The 16,978-nt window shown below is 39.9% G+C and overlaps 1 protein-coding gene across 1 annotated transcript in view; it reads right to left on the reverse strand.

Moving 5' to 3' along the window:
- The window catches only part of Mamdc2 (MAM domain containing 2), a 168,895-nt gene that overhangs the window by 84,934 nt on the left and 66,983 nt on the right, over positions 1 to 16,978 (reverse strand). Inside the window, exons 3-4 of the mRNA XM_027940136.2 lie at positions 4,075 to 4,346; positions 2,409 to 2,493 (exon numbers count right to left, since the gene is read on the reverse strand). Coding sequence (XP_027795937.1) covers positions 2,409 to 2,493; positions 4,075 to 4,346 — 357 coding nt within the window. The remainder of the gene's footprint in view (positions 1 to 2,408; positions 2,494 to 4,074; positions 4,347 to 16,978) is intronic.

A 16,978-nucleotide genomic window follows, 5' to 3' on the forward strand; every position in this document is an offset into this window, starting at 1 on the left:
TAGGCAGGGCAGGCATATTCTAGGTTCTGGGCCCCTTCTGCAGCTCCTGAGTGGAGAAGAGAAAGAAAATAAAGAGATCCCTTTAAGTAGCATTCATATGTTTACTATAAATTGTTTCCAATGGACAGACTCCTCCAGTGGGGACAAGAAATTCATAGACAAGTGCCTCTATATGCCCTAATAATCCTGCAATTAAAAATATGAAGCATGATTGTGTTGGCCAACCCCCACGGCCCACCTGCCCTTCTCCACCTGCTCTACTCTGCAGAGGCTGACCTATCTGGACTATATCAATGGGTTCCCATGCTTCCAGGCTTCCAGTTGGATTTGTCTAGTGGAGGATGGAAGGAGCATGACATCAGTGGTTTAGTCCCCTGGCTTTGTCCCTGCCAGGTGGCCATGATCCCTTTACTGAGGGCACAGCCATTGTCTAGTAGCCCTCACCATACAGCTTTTGTCTCCATGTTCTTGTTATTTCTTCTCCATTGCCCCCACAGACCTAAATAGGAAAGCAGCCCCTGAGCTACCCAAGTTACTAGTCCCAGGTCAAAGAGTGATCTTTCCTGGTTTCATTTACTATTCACACATTAGGGTCTCTTTGGTGAACTCTCCTGATGAGGTTGAGTGTTCCCTCTGTTTCCACTTTCCTTCATGGATCTTAGCTCATGTAGTTGTAAATATGTTTTTACATTAGCAAACATTTAAAAATTTTAAGATTTATTTTCAACTTTTCCATGGCACAGTCTGCTAACCAATGCCCAACAGCCAGTGCCAAAGGCTACCATAGAAAACAATAAAAAGCAAACTATCCCTCTGTACCAAGTGCTATCCTAAGCATTTTATATGAATTAACTTAATCCCAGAACAGGTCCATGAAGTAGACACTATTATTAATCTCATTTTACAGATGAGGAGCCAAGAGAAGAGGTACAAAGAGAGTGACATAAAGTTTAATGAGATAAAATAGTGTCATCTCTTGTGTTTAAAAAAAAAACAGGAGGCCACCAAATCATTTGAAGAAAAGCAACATACATTTCTTCTTGAGTGCCTAGCACTACACCAATGGCCTCACATTCATGATCTCATTTTTATCCCCATTTTACCAGTGATAAAAACAGAGGCTGAGGGTGCATTGAGTTGGAAAAACCAGCAGGTGGCGCTCCACAGGTGAGTCTGCTGGTCTCTGTAGTCCAAGCCCCAGGCTGACTGGCAGGGGATGCTGCCTGGATGGAGGCTCAAGGAAAGGAGCCTGGGACTAAATTCTCTTTATCTTCAGAAAGGACTCACTTTCCCAGTCTGTTTTCCTTCCGTTGCTTTAGAAATGTCATTTAAGTTTAAAATGGAGAAGTGGGAGACTTTGGGGAATTAGTGAAGGCTTCACTCCTTTCCCCTGCATGTTCAAAAAGACTTCGAGAACTATCAGTGCTGAAAAACCTCTCAGTTCTATGAATGTTTTCCTTTCGCACTGCTAACCCCCAATTTAAGACTTCAGTATGTCTCCTTTGTAAGGTCACAATTGCTTCCTGGGGGTTTTGCCAGCTCCTACAGGCTTTGCTTGTCTCCATCTCATTGTCTAAGTGGCAGCCAGAATCATGAACTGAAAATCACAGTTTCACACCCGTGCCCTGCTGACTGACTTTTAGTGTCTCCTAACCAAATAATTTAGTGACTCCAAAGTCCTTATCCAGAATCCAGACTCTTCCTTAATGAAATCCCTGAGCAGTACAGATTCTTGCTTCAAACCAACTTCTCTGCCTCTGGCCTTTGCCTGGACATGCCCCGTCCTTTCTTCCCTAAGAGATCTGTCCAGAGACAGCTCTTTCCTTCCTCCCAGCACTGCCAAAGCGTGGCTTGTCCTTTTCTGGATATGTTTATTATATATAGAGAGATTGTCCATGGCCAACAAATAAAAGGTAAGCAAACCTTAGGGCAGGGACTGTCCTCTCCTTGCAACCTTTCAGAATCTGGCATTTAAGAGGCTACCCAATGCTGTTCAAGTGGAATCTAAGTGGCCACCATGATTACTAAGATGTGGCACTGTGTGCCAAGACAGGAATGGAGGGAAGGAGGCATACAATGCCTGTTTTTCAGGGAAAGGCTACAAAAAGCAGAATTTACAGCAATCCAGAATTATTTTTATTAGAATATGTTGAGTTTAGGGTGGCAATGCTGAGGTCACCCAGTTGCTGCATCTACTTTTCTTTTATGAATCCAGCCAGTCCAGGCAAATGCTAATAAGCCTTCCTCTGCTGAAGACAGAGAAACAATGTGTAGCATTCAGGGAAACCTAACAGAATTTAAACTACTATGCAGTATGCAGCTTGGTCTTTAGATTGATTCAGTGCTTTCTGGCAACAGTAGATTTTAGAAAAAGATTTGTGTTCTGATGCAATGAAAATGAAACTTACCTATACAGTAGCCAGTTGTCATCTTGATTTCAAAGAGTGCAATACTGGTTGTGTTTCCCTGTCCTAGGATGCCTTCTATTAAAATCTGCACAACACATGGGGAAGAAGGGGAGTTAGACTTTAGAATATCATGTTCCCTGTTCAGTATTTCAGTTGTTAGTCAGGAGCTGTTCAGCAGTGCAAGGCAAACAGAATTGCTAGTCTTAGCTCTTTGCTATTGGATATGAATCTCACGATGGACTTCATTAGGAGAGAGAGAGAGAGAGAGAGAGAGAGAGAGAGAGAGAGAGAGAGAACATATATATTCAGAACCTTGAGGTGGGCAAAGAATCAGCTGTTTTAATTTATCCCAACCACTACCTTCTCCAGTGCTTGTAGTAGCACCAATTGGTTGTAGATAGGACAGCTTGTGTCCCGGGGAAAATCCATTCTAAAAATAGAAATAGGGAGCAGAGGACCCAGGAAAAATTCCTTGGAGGAGAAATCCCTTGGAGGAGAAGGTGGGAAGCACAAATTTGACAGTGGTAAGAGATATCTCCATGAGACAGAGGATGCTCATACATCACTTCTAGTTTCTATACTGATGAAAAATTTTGAGTTTTTTTTTTAAACCAGGATTAAACCCAGAGGTACTCAACTAGTGAGCCACATGCCACATCCCCAGCCCTTTTTATTTTTTATTTTGAGACAGGGTCTCACTAAGTTGCTTAGGGTCTCCACTAAATTTGAGAATTTTATACAAAGAGAAAATAGAAGCATGAAAATTTAGTGAATGATTTTCAGGAATGTTACAGTTCATGTTTGGTCCTGCTTCTGAAAGTAATTGCTTTTTCTTCTGTGGTTTTAACCTGGTATTTTGTAAGTATGTGGTAGATCTGGGATTTGATAACTTTGGGAAGATAGTATGAAATAGGAAACTGGACCCCCCAGTATTGACTCCTTCCTTCAATACTGCCTGGTGGGAAGGAACTCCAAGCAGACAGAGATATGGGGGTACAGTACTTCAAAACTTTTCAAAGAAAAGGAAGGATAGCATTGGAAAGTGAAAGACAGATTAGGAATGAAGAACATTTTCATGAAGGCTTCATTGTGTCCTCGGTGATTCACTGACTACCACACTTCATGGCCAAGTGTGTCAGATTCCCCTCTCCTTCCTGACTCCAGTCCACACCTGACTTCTTAACTATATGCCTTCCTTTTCCAGAACTTCATATGGAACAATTTTCTTCTTTGAAAAGGAAACAGAAGATGACTTGTAAATATCTTTCTTTTAAAGTGCTTTCATTTTTCCTTTTATCATGGTTAATGTCTTATTCAAATTTGTAGCAACTTCGCCTCTGGGAAGATAACATAAATATATACCATATACAATTTAGAAGGATGAAACAAAATGACAAGAACTAAGAATACTCCCTAAAGCCTACTGGAAAAAATCTGTTTATTGAAGAGGTTAGCTTAGACACCATTTAGTTATCATAGAAGTCTCATTTAAATAAATGGGAGGAAATCTGGAAAGAAGCTCTTTTAAGGAATAAAGAAAATATTAGTTTACATAACTACTAATCTTCCATGATATAACTAGCCTCAATGGCAGAAGTTTTATAAGATCTCATTAGCATAAAGTATATATCATAATCCCTAAATCTTTCCCCTAAATGCCACTCACCTTGAATTTCTTGGAACTGTTTGGCAAATCCAGGCTGGCTATGAGCCAGCTGTCTGAAGGTTTCTTAGCTGACCAAAGCAAGCGGTCAAAGCTTTCATCCTCGAATCTCACATAGAGGTTCAGCTGGCTGGGATGTGATGGAGGCCCTGGAGCCGCGGTTATCTGGTAGACCAAGCGGAGACAGCTCCACTCCTCTGCCTGTAAGTCAGAGCTGAGCAGCACAGCTTTCTCTCCCTGCCTGGCAAAGGAGGCATCCACATAAACATAATGGCCTGGGAAGAAAGAGGAAGACAGGCAAGGGATCAATCTTCTGTTTGCAATTTGGAAATAGACCCAACTGCTGTCCAGTAAATCTGTGGACAGATAGAGCCCGCAGATAGATGCGTTTCATCGGTTCTCTAGGAGTGCCCTGAACACAGGATCTGTGTCTGGCCTCTTGGGAAAACAGCTAGATAGTCTGGCAACACTGAGGCCACTTTCTCCCAAGATGACACCAGGCTGGAGCTTCCTGGTCTGCCTTTTCATTTTGCCCTAATCCCTATCACTTCCTATTAATTCCTGACATTGAGGTCAAGTGCCTGTTGCCTTTCACGATTTCATACCACATCCACTTAGCTCATTGCGTTCACCTCCTCGGTTTCCATATGCTGTGAATGTGCAGGCCAAAGGGACATGAAGTCCAGAGGAGCAGAAGCAGGTGGAACCTCTGAGACTGGAGTTAGAATAACTTGGTGGACTCAGCCTGCTGCTTCCATAGCGCCCTTCACCCTTCATGACTTAGTTTGCATTTAACTTGAATCATTATAGCAGACTAAAATGATTTGATAACCTCAACCTGGGTCTTGCGACCTTGGAAGGAAAAAATTCAGTGTAAGACATATATATATATGTGTGTGTGTGTGTGTGTGTGTGTGTGTGTGTGATGTTATATCATGTAGTAACATGTTATTATTATATATGTAATTAATAGAATAATAAATATGTAACTTAATAGATAACTATTATATCATGTGTTTTTGTTATTAATATACATATATATGGGACAGAGGAGAGGGGTATGACTCCCACTCTTCATATCCCTCTCCTCTGTCCCCTCTTTCCCTCACCCTTCCTCATCTTTCCCCTTTTCTTCCTCTTTTCTGTCTTCCTCCCCTTCCCCTGTCCTTCTCCTTTACCACTTTCTCTCTCTCTGTTCCTTTTTCCTTCTTCTTCTTCTCTTCCTCTGTCCTCCTGGCATTTTAAAGTGATAGCTTGCTAACTGCCCCAGGATACGGAACAGTATTCCTATGAAGGGGGAAAGAAGGGCATTGAAGGCTAACTTGTGTCTTCCAGTCCCCACTCTGGCCACCTGGCTTCCTATACCAGTGATGCCGTTGTCTGTGGGTCTTTGGGGGATTCCCCTGCCTTTCTGGTGTGCAGACTCTCGTGTTTGCTCAGAGGGTCCCCCATTTGTGGCCAGCATTAAGCATGCTGTGCTGTTTTCTACCTTGTGGCTACCCCCACCCCCAAACTAAACTCTTACTAGAAAGGCCCTGAAATGCCTCTTTATCTCAGTGTTCTTCAGCCTCTCCTCCCATGCCCCAGGTGCTGATCCCAGCCAGGTGCTGATCCCTGCTTCTGTGGCCAGTACTGACAAGCCAGCAGCAGCTCAGTGGATGATCAGCCTCATGTGCAGGACACAGGGCTGTGTCTTCAGGGAGTCTTGATTGCCAGGCTGAAGTGCTCCAAGATGGAGTATATCTCCAGCTTGCCATCTTCTTAACCTAGAAAACACCCACTTGATGCAAATGGCAACAGCTTCTAGTGCCAACACAAGCACCCTCTGTGGAGAAATTTAGTCCTTGCAGCCATTGCAACCACTATTGCCTCCTGTGTGCAATGAACCCTTGCTAGGAACCAGGTGCTATTCTAAGTGTGTCATACACATTTATGAACAGAGGGGCTATTGAGTTTTAAAGTACCAAGTTAGGGATTTTTTAAAAAAATAAACCGCTTCATTGTAACATGAAAGAGTGCATAAGTGCCATCCCCCTTTCCCCACTCTTTGCTAATGTCCCAGAAGGGACTTTAAGCAATTGTGTAGTGCAGTGGGGTGTAGGTGGGATGGGGGAGATCTAGCGAGTTCTTCAAACCTTTGCTGAGGAAGTAGAGAGTTAGGAAATGGGGTATAAAAGAGGAAAGGAACAAAGAATGTCTGTGTCCTATCCACATTCACATTAAAACCAACTTTGCTGCCCTTGAGGCCCAATTCTCCTGGGTACTTCCCCGTTTCTCATGTTTTCCCACTCTGTGTCAGTTTGCTTTTCATTGCTGTGACAAAATATCCTGAGATAAACAGCTTAATAGGGGAAGGATTTACTTTGGTTCATGGTTTCAGAGGTGTCAGTCCACAGTTGGCCATGTGGTTTCTGGGCCAGGCAGAATATCATGGAGGAGAGTTCATGGTAGAGCAGCTCTGCTCACCTTGTGGTGGCCAGGAAGCAAAGAGAAAGAGAAAGGGGCTGGGGTTCCAATACACCCCTCCAAGAGCACACCCCCAGCGACCCACTTCTTCTGACTAAAGTTTCCACCACCTCCAACAGTGCCACCAGCTAGGGACCAAGCCTTCAACACATGAACATTTCAAAGACATTCTAGATTCAAACTATAACATGCTCCTTTCTTCTTTTCCCCATTCGGAAAGGAAGCAAATCATTTTGAAGCAGTGATTCTCAAACTTGAGCTTGGAGTCACTTGGAGGGTTTGTTCAAATACAACTCGCTGTCTCTCCCCAACCCCTGTGCTTCCTATCCAGAAGGTTCGGGTGGTACTGCATTTCTCACTGATAGAATTTTTGAGAAGTGTTGATATGGGAACCACAGTTTGAGAACCACTGACTTAGAATATCTTAGACAGAAACAGGGCTCATTTTCTAGGCACCTCTTATCTATCAAAGAAAGTGAAGGCATATAAAGGAGGGAGAGAATGATTCTATTTAAAGATAAAACTCAAACATACGCAAAAGTGTTTTATAGCAGGTTTATAAAATCCATCTGTTGGTGATTATCTGAACTTTTTAGTGAGTGGCATTAAAAAAAATTGTCTCTACATTGTATTTTACTATAAGCATATGCTAATGATCTCTTACCAAAAGACTTCGCAGTCATCAAAAATACAAACAATAATAAATGATGGAGAAGATGTGGAGAAAAAGGAATATTTTTACATTGCGGGTGGGATTGTAAATTAGTACGACCACTGTGGAAATCAGCATGGAGTTTCTCTGAAAAACTAGGAATGGAATCACCATATGACCCAGTTGTACAACTCCTTGGTATTTATCCTGAAGAATTAAAGGTATCTTACTACAGTGATACATACATACCCATGTTTATAGCATACAATCCACAACAGCCAATCATCTTGCCAGAATGAGTTAATAAGGTTTTCTTCATGAAATATTTCATTTATTTCATCCTAATGACATTGACACTTGGAAGTTAATTTTAGACATAATTCATATGCCATAAATTCACTCTTTTAATAGAATTCAGTGGTTTTTAGTATAAACAAAATTGTGTGATCGTCTTCACAATCTATTTCCAGAACATTTTTATCACTTCAAAACAAACCCTATATTCATTAGTAAGCAATCCTCGTTCTCTCTCTTCCCTGCAACTAGAAACCACCAATTTACTTTTTCTTTGTGAATTTGCTATTCTGGAAATTTTATGTAAATAGAATAATAAAATATGTGTTCTTTTTTGGCTGGTTTCTTTCACATAGAAAGTTTTCAACATTTATGTCACATCATGTATCAGAATTTTAGTCCTTTTTCCCATCCCTGCTCCATGGTACCTGAGGATTGAACCCAGGGCCTTTACTCTAGGTAAAAGCTCTACCACTGAGCTGCATCCCCAGCCCTCATAATTTCATTTTTTTTTTTGAGACTTAAAAACATTCTACTTTTTTAGATATCATAATTTATCCATTTGGGTGCTGATGGACATTTTGGGTTGTTCCATCTTTTGGCTATTATGAATATTAATATGTGACACAAGTTTTTAGTCATTTGCCTAGGAGCGGACTTGTTAGGTCATGAAGTAACTCTGTGACCTTTCTCAAATGGTGACACCACTGACAATCCTCCAGCAATGTTTCAGTGTTCACAGTTCTCCACATGTTCACCCACACTTTTCCACCTCATTCTCTTGTCATTCAGGTAGATGTAAAGTAGTATCTAATCATATTTTTTATTTGCATTTCTCTAATGATTAATAATGTAGAACATCTCTTATGTGATTATTGAATATTTGTTTATTTCCTTTGGGGAAAGGTTTATTCAGATCGTTTGTCTGTTTTTAGAACTGGGTTGTTTCTGTACTGTTGAGTTATAAGAAGTTTTATATACTCTGGACATTAGATCTTATCACATATACTATCTACTACTGTTTCTCCCATTCCACAGTTTGTCTTTTCACCTTCTTAATCATGTCCTTTGAAATACAATTTTTTTTTTAAATCTTGATGAAGTTCAATTTTTTGACTTTATGTTGTTCTTTTTTACTTTTGGTATCATACCTAAGAAACTATTTTCTAATTTAAGATTATGAAAGTTAACACCTGTGTTTTCTTCTAAGAGTTTTATAGTTTTAGCTTTTATATTAGGTCCTTGATCTATTCTGAATTAATTTTTCCCCATTGAATTTTCTTGAATTGAGCACAGGTAAAGAGTTTATTTCTGGAATCTCACTTCTATTTATCCCTGTGCTAGTACCACATAGTCTTGTACTCTAACTTTATAGCAAGTTTTGAAATTGGGATGAGTGTGATTTCTCATTCTTTTTCAAGACTTTTTTTTTACTATTCTAAACCCCCTGTCCTTCTTTGTGAATTTAAAACTCAGGATGGAAATAAGTTAAGTTACAATACCACAAAGCTCACTGTTTTTGCTGATCCTCAATTGTTTCTTGACTACAAACTCCTGAGTTTTACAAGCCTTTTGTTAATTTTCAGAGTTATTTAAGAGTTACCTTCACTGTTTTTGCCTGGGTTCTCATTGTGCTCATGGGGGAAGATTTTCTGAGGTTCTTACTAAGCCAAACTGCTGACCATCATTCTCTGTCTCCATCTTTTTTTAACCAATGAGAATGGAAAACAAATGCTTCTGAGACGTTAAAGTCAGCACAAATAAATAAGAAAAGGCAACAAATGGTTGGAATCACATGGGGATTGGGTGGGTGATATGACACATGTGGCCAAATGCCTGGGGAGATTTACTAACCACAGTGTTGGAGACATGAAGTAAGGAAGAGAAGGAAGGATCCACTTCAGATACTGCTGCTTAGTCAATCTCAAATGATTTATGAGACATTTACCGAAAATGATAAAATCTTTAAGGTGTCAGAAAAGAACCATAAAACTCTAGGCATATATATTTTTAAAGTGAGTCAGCAATTAAAAACAACAGTTAAACCATCTGACTCAGAAAAGACAGAATCCATGTGCCCCAGGGTCAGGTGCAGGCATCAGAAAAATCTTTTCTGTTTCAGTGAAGACAGGAAGAACTCAGTTGTGAGGTCATACTCAATTGCAGGCCACATCTATACTGCCACAGGGTAATACCCAAGTCCAAATCCCAGGCCACCACTGTGCAAGGTTGTCAGAGCATGGATCACAGGGACTTGGCCTGTCTGAAATTGTACTAGCTCATGAATATACAGTGGCCCCACTTTCTCCATGGTTCCACTTGTCATGGTTTCAGTTCCCTGTAGTCAACCACAGTCTGAAAATATGAAAACTCCAGAAATAAACAATTCATAAATTTAAATTGGATGGCCTTCCAGCAGCGATAACATTTCATGTTGTCCCACTCCATCCAACCCAGGGCATGAATCATCCCCTTGGACAGTGTAACCATGCTATATTTCAGTTTACCCACTAGTCTTTCCCTAGCTGTCTTGGATATCACAGTGACTCTTGTGGTATCACGGTGCCTGCGTTCGGGCAATCCTAGTTTTACTTAATAATAGCCCTGAAATGCAAGAGTAGTGATGCTAGCAATTTTATTACAGTATATTGCTATAATTTTTCTATTCTAGTATTCATTACTGTCATTAATCTCACTTATGTCTAATTTGTACACTAAACTTTACCTCGGGCATGTGTGTATTAGAGAAAACACTATATGTAGGGTTTGGGACTACCTATGGTTTCAGCTGTCCATTAGGGGTACTGGACCATATCCCCCATGAATAAAGGGAACTACTGCATTGTCCTTCAGGTCTGATGGTCATTATGGAGTGACTTGGGCTGCAGTACATCCCACCCAAGATTTGCAATGTATAACCTAGGCTTAATAGATCATTATGTTCAAACTGAGAAGCTTCTTCTCAGCAAAAGAAACAATCATTGAGGTGAAGATAGAGCCTACAGTATGGGAGCAAATTTTTTCCACATGCACATCAGATAGAGCACTAATCTCCCAGGTATATAAACAACTCAAAAAACTTAATACCCCCCCCCCAAAAAAAAAAAAAAAAAAAAAACCAAACCCAAACAAAACAAAACAAAAACCCAAACAACCCAATCAAAAAAAATGGGCTAAGGAACTGAACAGACACTTCTCAGAAGAAGATATACAAGCGATCAACAAATATATGAAAAAAATGTTCAACATTTTTAGCAAGTACAGAAATACAAATTAAAACTACACTAGATTTCACCTCAGTCTAGTCAGAATGACAATTACCAAGAATACAAGTAACAGGAAATGTTGGCAAGGATATGGGGGGAAAGATATACTTGTACATTGCTGGTGGGAATGCAAATTGTTGCAAACACTTTGGAAAGCAGTGTGGAGATTCCTCAGAAAACCTGGAATGGAACTACCATTTACCCAGCTATCCCACTCCTCGGTCTATCCCCAAAGGACTTAAAATCAGCATACTATAGTGACACAGCCACACCAATGTTTATAGCAGCTGAATTCATAATAGCTAATCAATAGATGAATGGTACAGAAGCTGGTATATATATACACAATGGAATATTACTCAGCATTAAAAGAGAACAAAATTATGGCATTTTCAGGTAAATGGATGGAGTTGGAGAATATCATGCTAAGCAGAGTAAGTCAAATCCAAAAAACTAAAGGTCAAATGTTTTCTCTGATGATTAGATGCTGATCTATAATGGAGGGGGCATGGGAGGAATGGAGGAACTTTAGATTGGGCAAAGGAGAGGGAGGGAGCACGGGGGCAGGAAAGATTGTGTAATGAGATGGACTTCATTACCCTAGGTGTATGTACGATTGCACAAATGGTGTACCTCTACATCATGTACAACCAGAGAATTGAAATGTTTCCCCTCCATTTGTGTACGATGAATTGAAATGCATTCTGTTGTCATGTACGACTAAGTAGAACAAATAAAAAAAAATTAAAATAAAATAGTTTATGTTTATGATTTTGAAAGAAGAAATGAAACCGATATATGATAGCTCAAAAAAAAAAAAAGACTTAATCATGCACAAACTAACTACTTCATCAGTTTCTTTATCTGTAAAGTGGGCAAAATAAGAGAATGGAACCCCATTACATATATATTACATATTTGGAAAATCACTGAATACACTAAGAAAAAAATAAAATAACCCAACCACTCTTATACACATACACATATACATGTAGAGGTCTCATGTGAAGAGCCACTAAGTGAAATCTATCTCATCTAATTTTCAAACAAAGTAAATATTTCTACCCAGAAAGGAAATTTGGCTGTGTTCTGCGTAAAATTGATATAATATACAGAAAACCATGTACACTGTACTCTATGCATAATTTAAGGAACTTTCAAGGGCAATTTTGGCAGTAATTTTCACCTTCTGTGATGACTTCAGAATGTAAAATTCAACAGAGACATAACTTTATATCTACCAGGTGGTTGTGAGAACTTGATGGAGCAATGTACATAAATAACATGGTTTGTGAATTGTAATTGTTAATTATTTCTGTTATCATCAGGGGGAGGAGTCCTTTAGTTTCAGAGAGTGAGAAACTTACATTTGCTCAGGTAGTAGATCAGCAGCACGTTGTCAATGCTGATGTGAGAACAGTGTTCACTCAGATCACTTCAGGATCTTTTGATTTTAAAACCTATACCATTGTCCTCTTTAGTGTGAGGCCCCTCCTGGCTGCCCATCTCCAGCAGCTCCCCTCCTCACAGCTAATCACCCTGGTTCTCACCAAGGATCATCTACAGTGGAATCTAGAAAATTTACTACTGGTATGATTCTGGCTGAACTCTTCTAACCCAGGTCTGACAGCAATGCCTGCATCTCTTGTTTACTTCTTAGGACTCTGCATAGCTAAGACAAGGGCTCCACCTGCCTTCTTTCTGACAGCTTCCTTCCCAGGGTTGACATCCAGCCCCTGCACTCAGGCTGGGGTCTACTCTCTCCTGATTTCCTGTACACCTACTCTGGATGGGGTCCTGCCTGTGGAAGAGCATGATGGAATGAATGGTCAGGAGTGGCTCTCACCAACCCTATGTTGGTTCAAATTCCGGTCTTACCACTTAGAAACTATGTCACTTAGGATAAGTTGGTTATATTATCTGAAGCTCACTTTCTTCATTGGTAAAATTGGGATGCTAAATTACCAGCTTTGTAGCATTTTAAAGAAGATTGATTGTGGGCTGGGGATGTGGCTCAAGCGGCAACGCGCTCACCTGGCATGCGCGGGGGGCTGGGTTCGATCCTCAGCACCACATAAAATAAAGATGTTGTATTCACCGAAAACTGAAAAATAAATATTAAAAAAATCTCTCTCTCTTTCTCTCTTTAAAAAAAAGAATATTGATTGAATAAGTAGAGAAGTTAGCACACTGCCAAGCTCTTAATACATGTTGGCTCTTATATTTCCAAATATCACATCAGCACACTCTCTCTTCTTCTTTTAGTGATTTATTTTCTTTTTTCCTTACTTTTAATTGGTGAGTTATAATTCTACATAACAGTAGGATTTATGGTTACATATTCATACATGCACACAATATAATAATTTAATTTGGCCAATAGAGTTCCCCAGTATTTCCCCTTTCTCCTCCCTCTACCCTTTCCTCTACTCTTCTGGTCTCCCTTCAATTTTCATGAGACCCTTCCTACCTTTCTTTTTCTTTTGCCTCTATAGCTTCCACATCTGAGAAAAACATATGATATTTGACCTGCTGAGTTTGGCTTATTTGACTTAATATAATGTCCTCAAGTTCCATCCATTTCCTGGCAAATGACATAATTTCATTCTTCCTTATGGCTGAATAAAACTCCATTATGTGTATATACCACATTTTCTTAATCCATTCATCTACTGGTGAACCCCTAGACTGGTTCCATAGTCTATTGTGAATTATGCCATCCATTCTTTAGATGGTTAGCCCATCTCATATTGGACCCCCCTCATGTTATCCTTTCTACCAGCTGCCATTGCTTTACCCTTCTGAAACCAATTTCTTCCATTGTATGGAAGATGGCCCTCTGCAACCTAGATCCATTCTCCCTAGTGCCTGCTCTCTCCACTTGCTATGGGCACATCTTTTTAGATCACAGCCTCTTCTGGTCTTCCTATCCCATTGCCAAACTAACTATGATCTACGTTATGACAGTCCTCTCTGGGATGTACTAGCTGATCAAAGCAGCCTGGACAGTAATGCCTATAAAGCAAAACATCTAGAAAACATTTTTAAAGTTTCTGCAAAGAGCTAGATTGTTATTGTGGAAAGAGAATGTCTCCATGGAAATGTATCCTCAATTATGTATAAGCCATCAGCTTACATTTTGTAGAAGTCCTGCTTTCTCTGCATATCAAAGACTTTTAAAAAATTAAAAATTCAAATTTCTGATTATGTAGAGTTAAATTTCTGGATACACATAGAAAATGCAATGAGTGTAGGAATTCTCAAAAATAGTTGATTGTGTTTTTAGAAAGTAAATGGAAGAGCACTCTTTAAATGTAAAATATACTTTATTAAGTCTTTGGGGGATTGTTAATGTGCGATTTTTTTTCTCAATTAGATTCACAATTATTAATAAATCTACTGATTACTTCTAGCAAAAAAGTTCAGTTTTGCCAGGCATGGTGGCACATGCCTATAATCCCAGTGGCTTGGAGGCTGAGGCAGAGGATGGTGAGTTCAAAGCCAGCCTCAGCAATTGATCTATAGTAGCACATTTCCCCTCCTTACTACAAAAGATGTTAACAAATTGATGGTATAAATTAGAATCAAAGAATACAGAATAAGATAATTGCACCTGCACTTTGGTTGTCAGAGAGATCCCCTTAGTGAGGCCCTAAGAAATTCAGTGAGACCCTGTCTCTAAATAAAATACAAAAAAGGGCTGAGGCTGTGGCTCAGTGCCTCTGGGTTTAATCCCTGGTGTGTGTGTGTGTGTGTGTGTGTGTGTGTATAAGTTCAGTTCTGAAAGTATATAAGGAAAACCACAAATCCTATGGGTTTCATAATCTCAAGTTCTACTTGAAATTTTCAATTTTGCTATTATACTATGTCATTTGTTTAACAAATTTCTAACTATGAAATTCATTTTAATCACACAAAAATGACCATAGCTTTCATTTCATCTCAAATCATCTGTTATGAAACAAAGATTCAAAGGGAACCAACATTCATTTTGTTCCAGACAGAAGATTCTTGACATATATTCTTGTCTCTTATTCCTGTCAAGTGATCCCATGAGGCGGAAATCACAACTCTACAAATAAGAAAAATAAATTCACACAAAAAGTAATTCACTGTTTCAAGGTCACAGTTAGATAAACAAGATCCAGCTCTAAGTCCATACTTTTCCCTTGCACCATGATATCTTCAAATATTTCCTTGTCTGTCTCCTCTATTAATTTATATTTTCATAATCACATTCATCTTCCTATAGCAGAAAAACAAGTTTTCTTCCTTTCCTTACAGAAGGATTCCCCAAGGGATGGATACTTCTATATGGAAGCTGACTTGGATTCCTTACCAATACCATTCCTGCTGATAGCACAACCACCAGATTAACTTTTCTATCACATCTTCTCAAATATAAAAGGGTTTCAAGCATGACAAGCTTTCTAAAATTAGGGCATGTCTTAAAATTGATCTATAGTAGCACATTTCCCCTCCACACTACAAAAGATGTTAACAAATCGATGGTGTAACTTAGAATCAAAGGATACAGAATAGGATAATTGCACCTGCACTTTAGTTGTCAGAGAGATCCCACAGCCTTGGGCTTGGAGGACCCCAGTGAATATCCCTGTCAATCATGCTAGGGAGTGGGGCACCATGCAGATGGAAGGGTTGTGGAATCATTCAGCACAGGCCACCACTGGCATCCAGGAAGCCCTAGTTATCAGCCTAATGTACCAGGCACCATCCAGAGTTTCAGCATGTCTTAATAAGCATTAACTATCTTGCCTTTAACATAAGGCACCACGTTTGCATCTTGTGGGTTATGTTTCCCACGAAGATCTGGATATTAGCTGTGGGACAATATGGTGATCCACACTATCACATGTGGCTCCAAATACCCTCCTGGATTAGAGTTCTCACCATAAAGTTTTTGCAAGGGCATTCCTTCTCAGTGAACAATGGCAGCTGCTGCTTCTTTCTTTTCTTTTCTTTTTTTTTTTTTTTGTTTGTTACTGGGGATTGAACTCAGGGGCACTCAACTACTGAACTACATCTCCAGCCCTATTTTGTATTTTATTTAGAGACAGGGTCTTACTGAGTTGCCTAGCACCTCACTTTTGCTGGGGCTGGCTTTGAACACTCAATCCTCCAGTCTCAGCCTCCTGAGCCGCTGGGAGGACAGGCATGTGCCACCAAGCCCTGCTGAACAGTGGCTTCTTTTCCCCTCTTATGGTCCCTAATAATGACACCGACTCAAGAAATGCCTCATTCCCATTCAATCAAAGTGCTTGAAACTCGTAGCTCTGGGTTAGTCTCCATATATAGGAAGATAAATGAGAGTTATATAAACTTAAATCTAAATCCTCCCGTCAGTGTGCTGACGATGGGTTGATTTGTGGTACTTTATAGGTTGAAACCATTCCTGAAATGTGATGGGCAAAATGGTCTATAATTGGGAAGGAGTGGCCAGTCATTGCTGTCCTATTTTGGTCCCCAGTGGTGAGAACCCCCTCCTTCAATGAACCCTTTTCAAGAATAGCAAAAAAGGCTTTCATGTGGGGGAAATTCAATATAGCTCTAGCTTAAGGAAAAAGGAAAGCCTGTATTTAAAGAGCAGCATAAAATTATAATGTACAAATTTCCGTGTTAACCCAACACATAGGGCTGCAGATGGGGTAAGCCCTCTCAATGTGGAAATTGACTTCTCTGTGTTTCCAATATTTCTGCCTAATGTCCCTTGGCTTGGGAAATTAATTAAGCATTAGTCATTATTATACAATGCTTATGTCCAAAAGGAAAACAGAAAAATGTCTTCCTTTCGAAGTTCATTTATTCATTTCTTTCTTTTTTTATGGTACAGGGGATTGGACCCAGAATTTTGGCATGCCAAACAAGTGCTCTACCACTGAAGCACACCCCCAACCCTTGTGTTTTATATTTTATTTCAAGACAGGATCTTTCTAACTTATTGGGCCTCAAACTTGTGATTCTCCTGCCTCAGTTTCCCCAGTAGATAAGATTCCAGGTGTGTGCCAACATGCCCGGCCTCCAAATTCATTGATAAACAAACACATGAAGCCAGAGCTTTGCCTATGACTGCAGATGCTCTGTAAAACCCTATCCTGTAAAGTCTCGAACAGACCTTGACACCCCACAGTGCCAGGAAAAGCTTTTCTCTAGTGTCATTTACGATAAAAGGGAAGGAAACGGATGTGGACTCACAGAGTGTCACCACAGA

The sequence above is a fragment of the Marmota flaviventris genome, chromosome 13 (assembly GCF_047511675.1).
Source record: "Marmota flaviventris isolate mMarFla1 chromosome 13, mMarFla1.hap1, whole genome shotgun sequence".
NCBI classification, from domain to species: domain Eukaryota; kingdom Metazoa; phylum Chordata; class Mammalia; order Rodentia; family Sciuridae; genus Marmota; species Marmota flaviventris.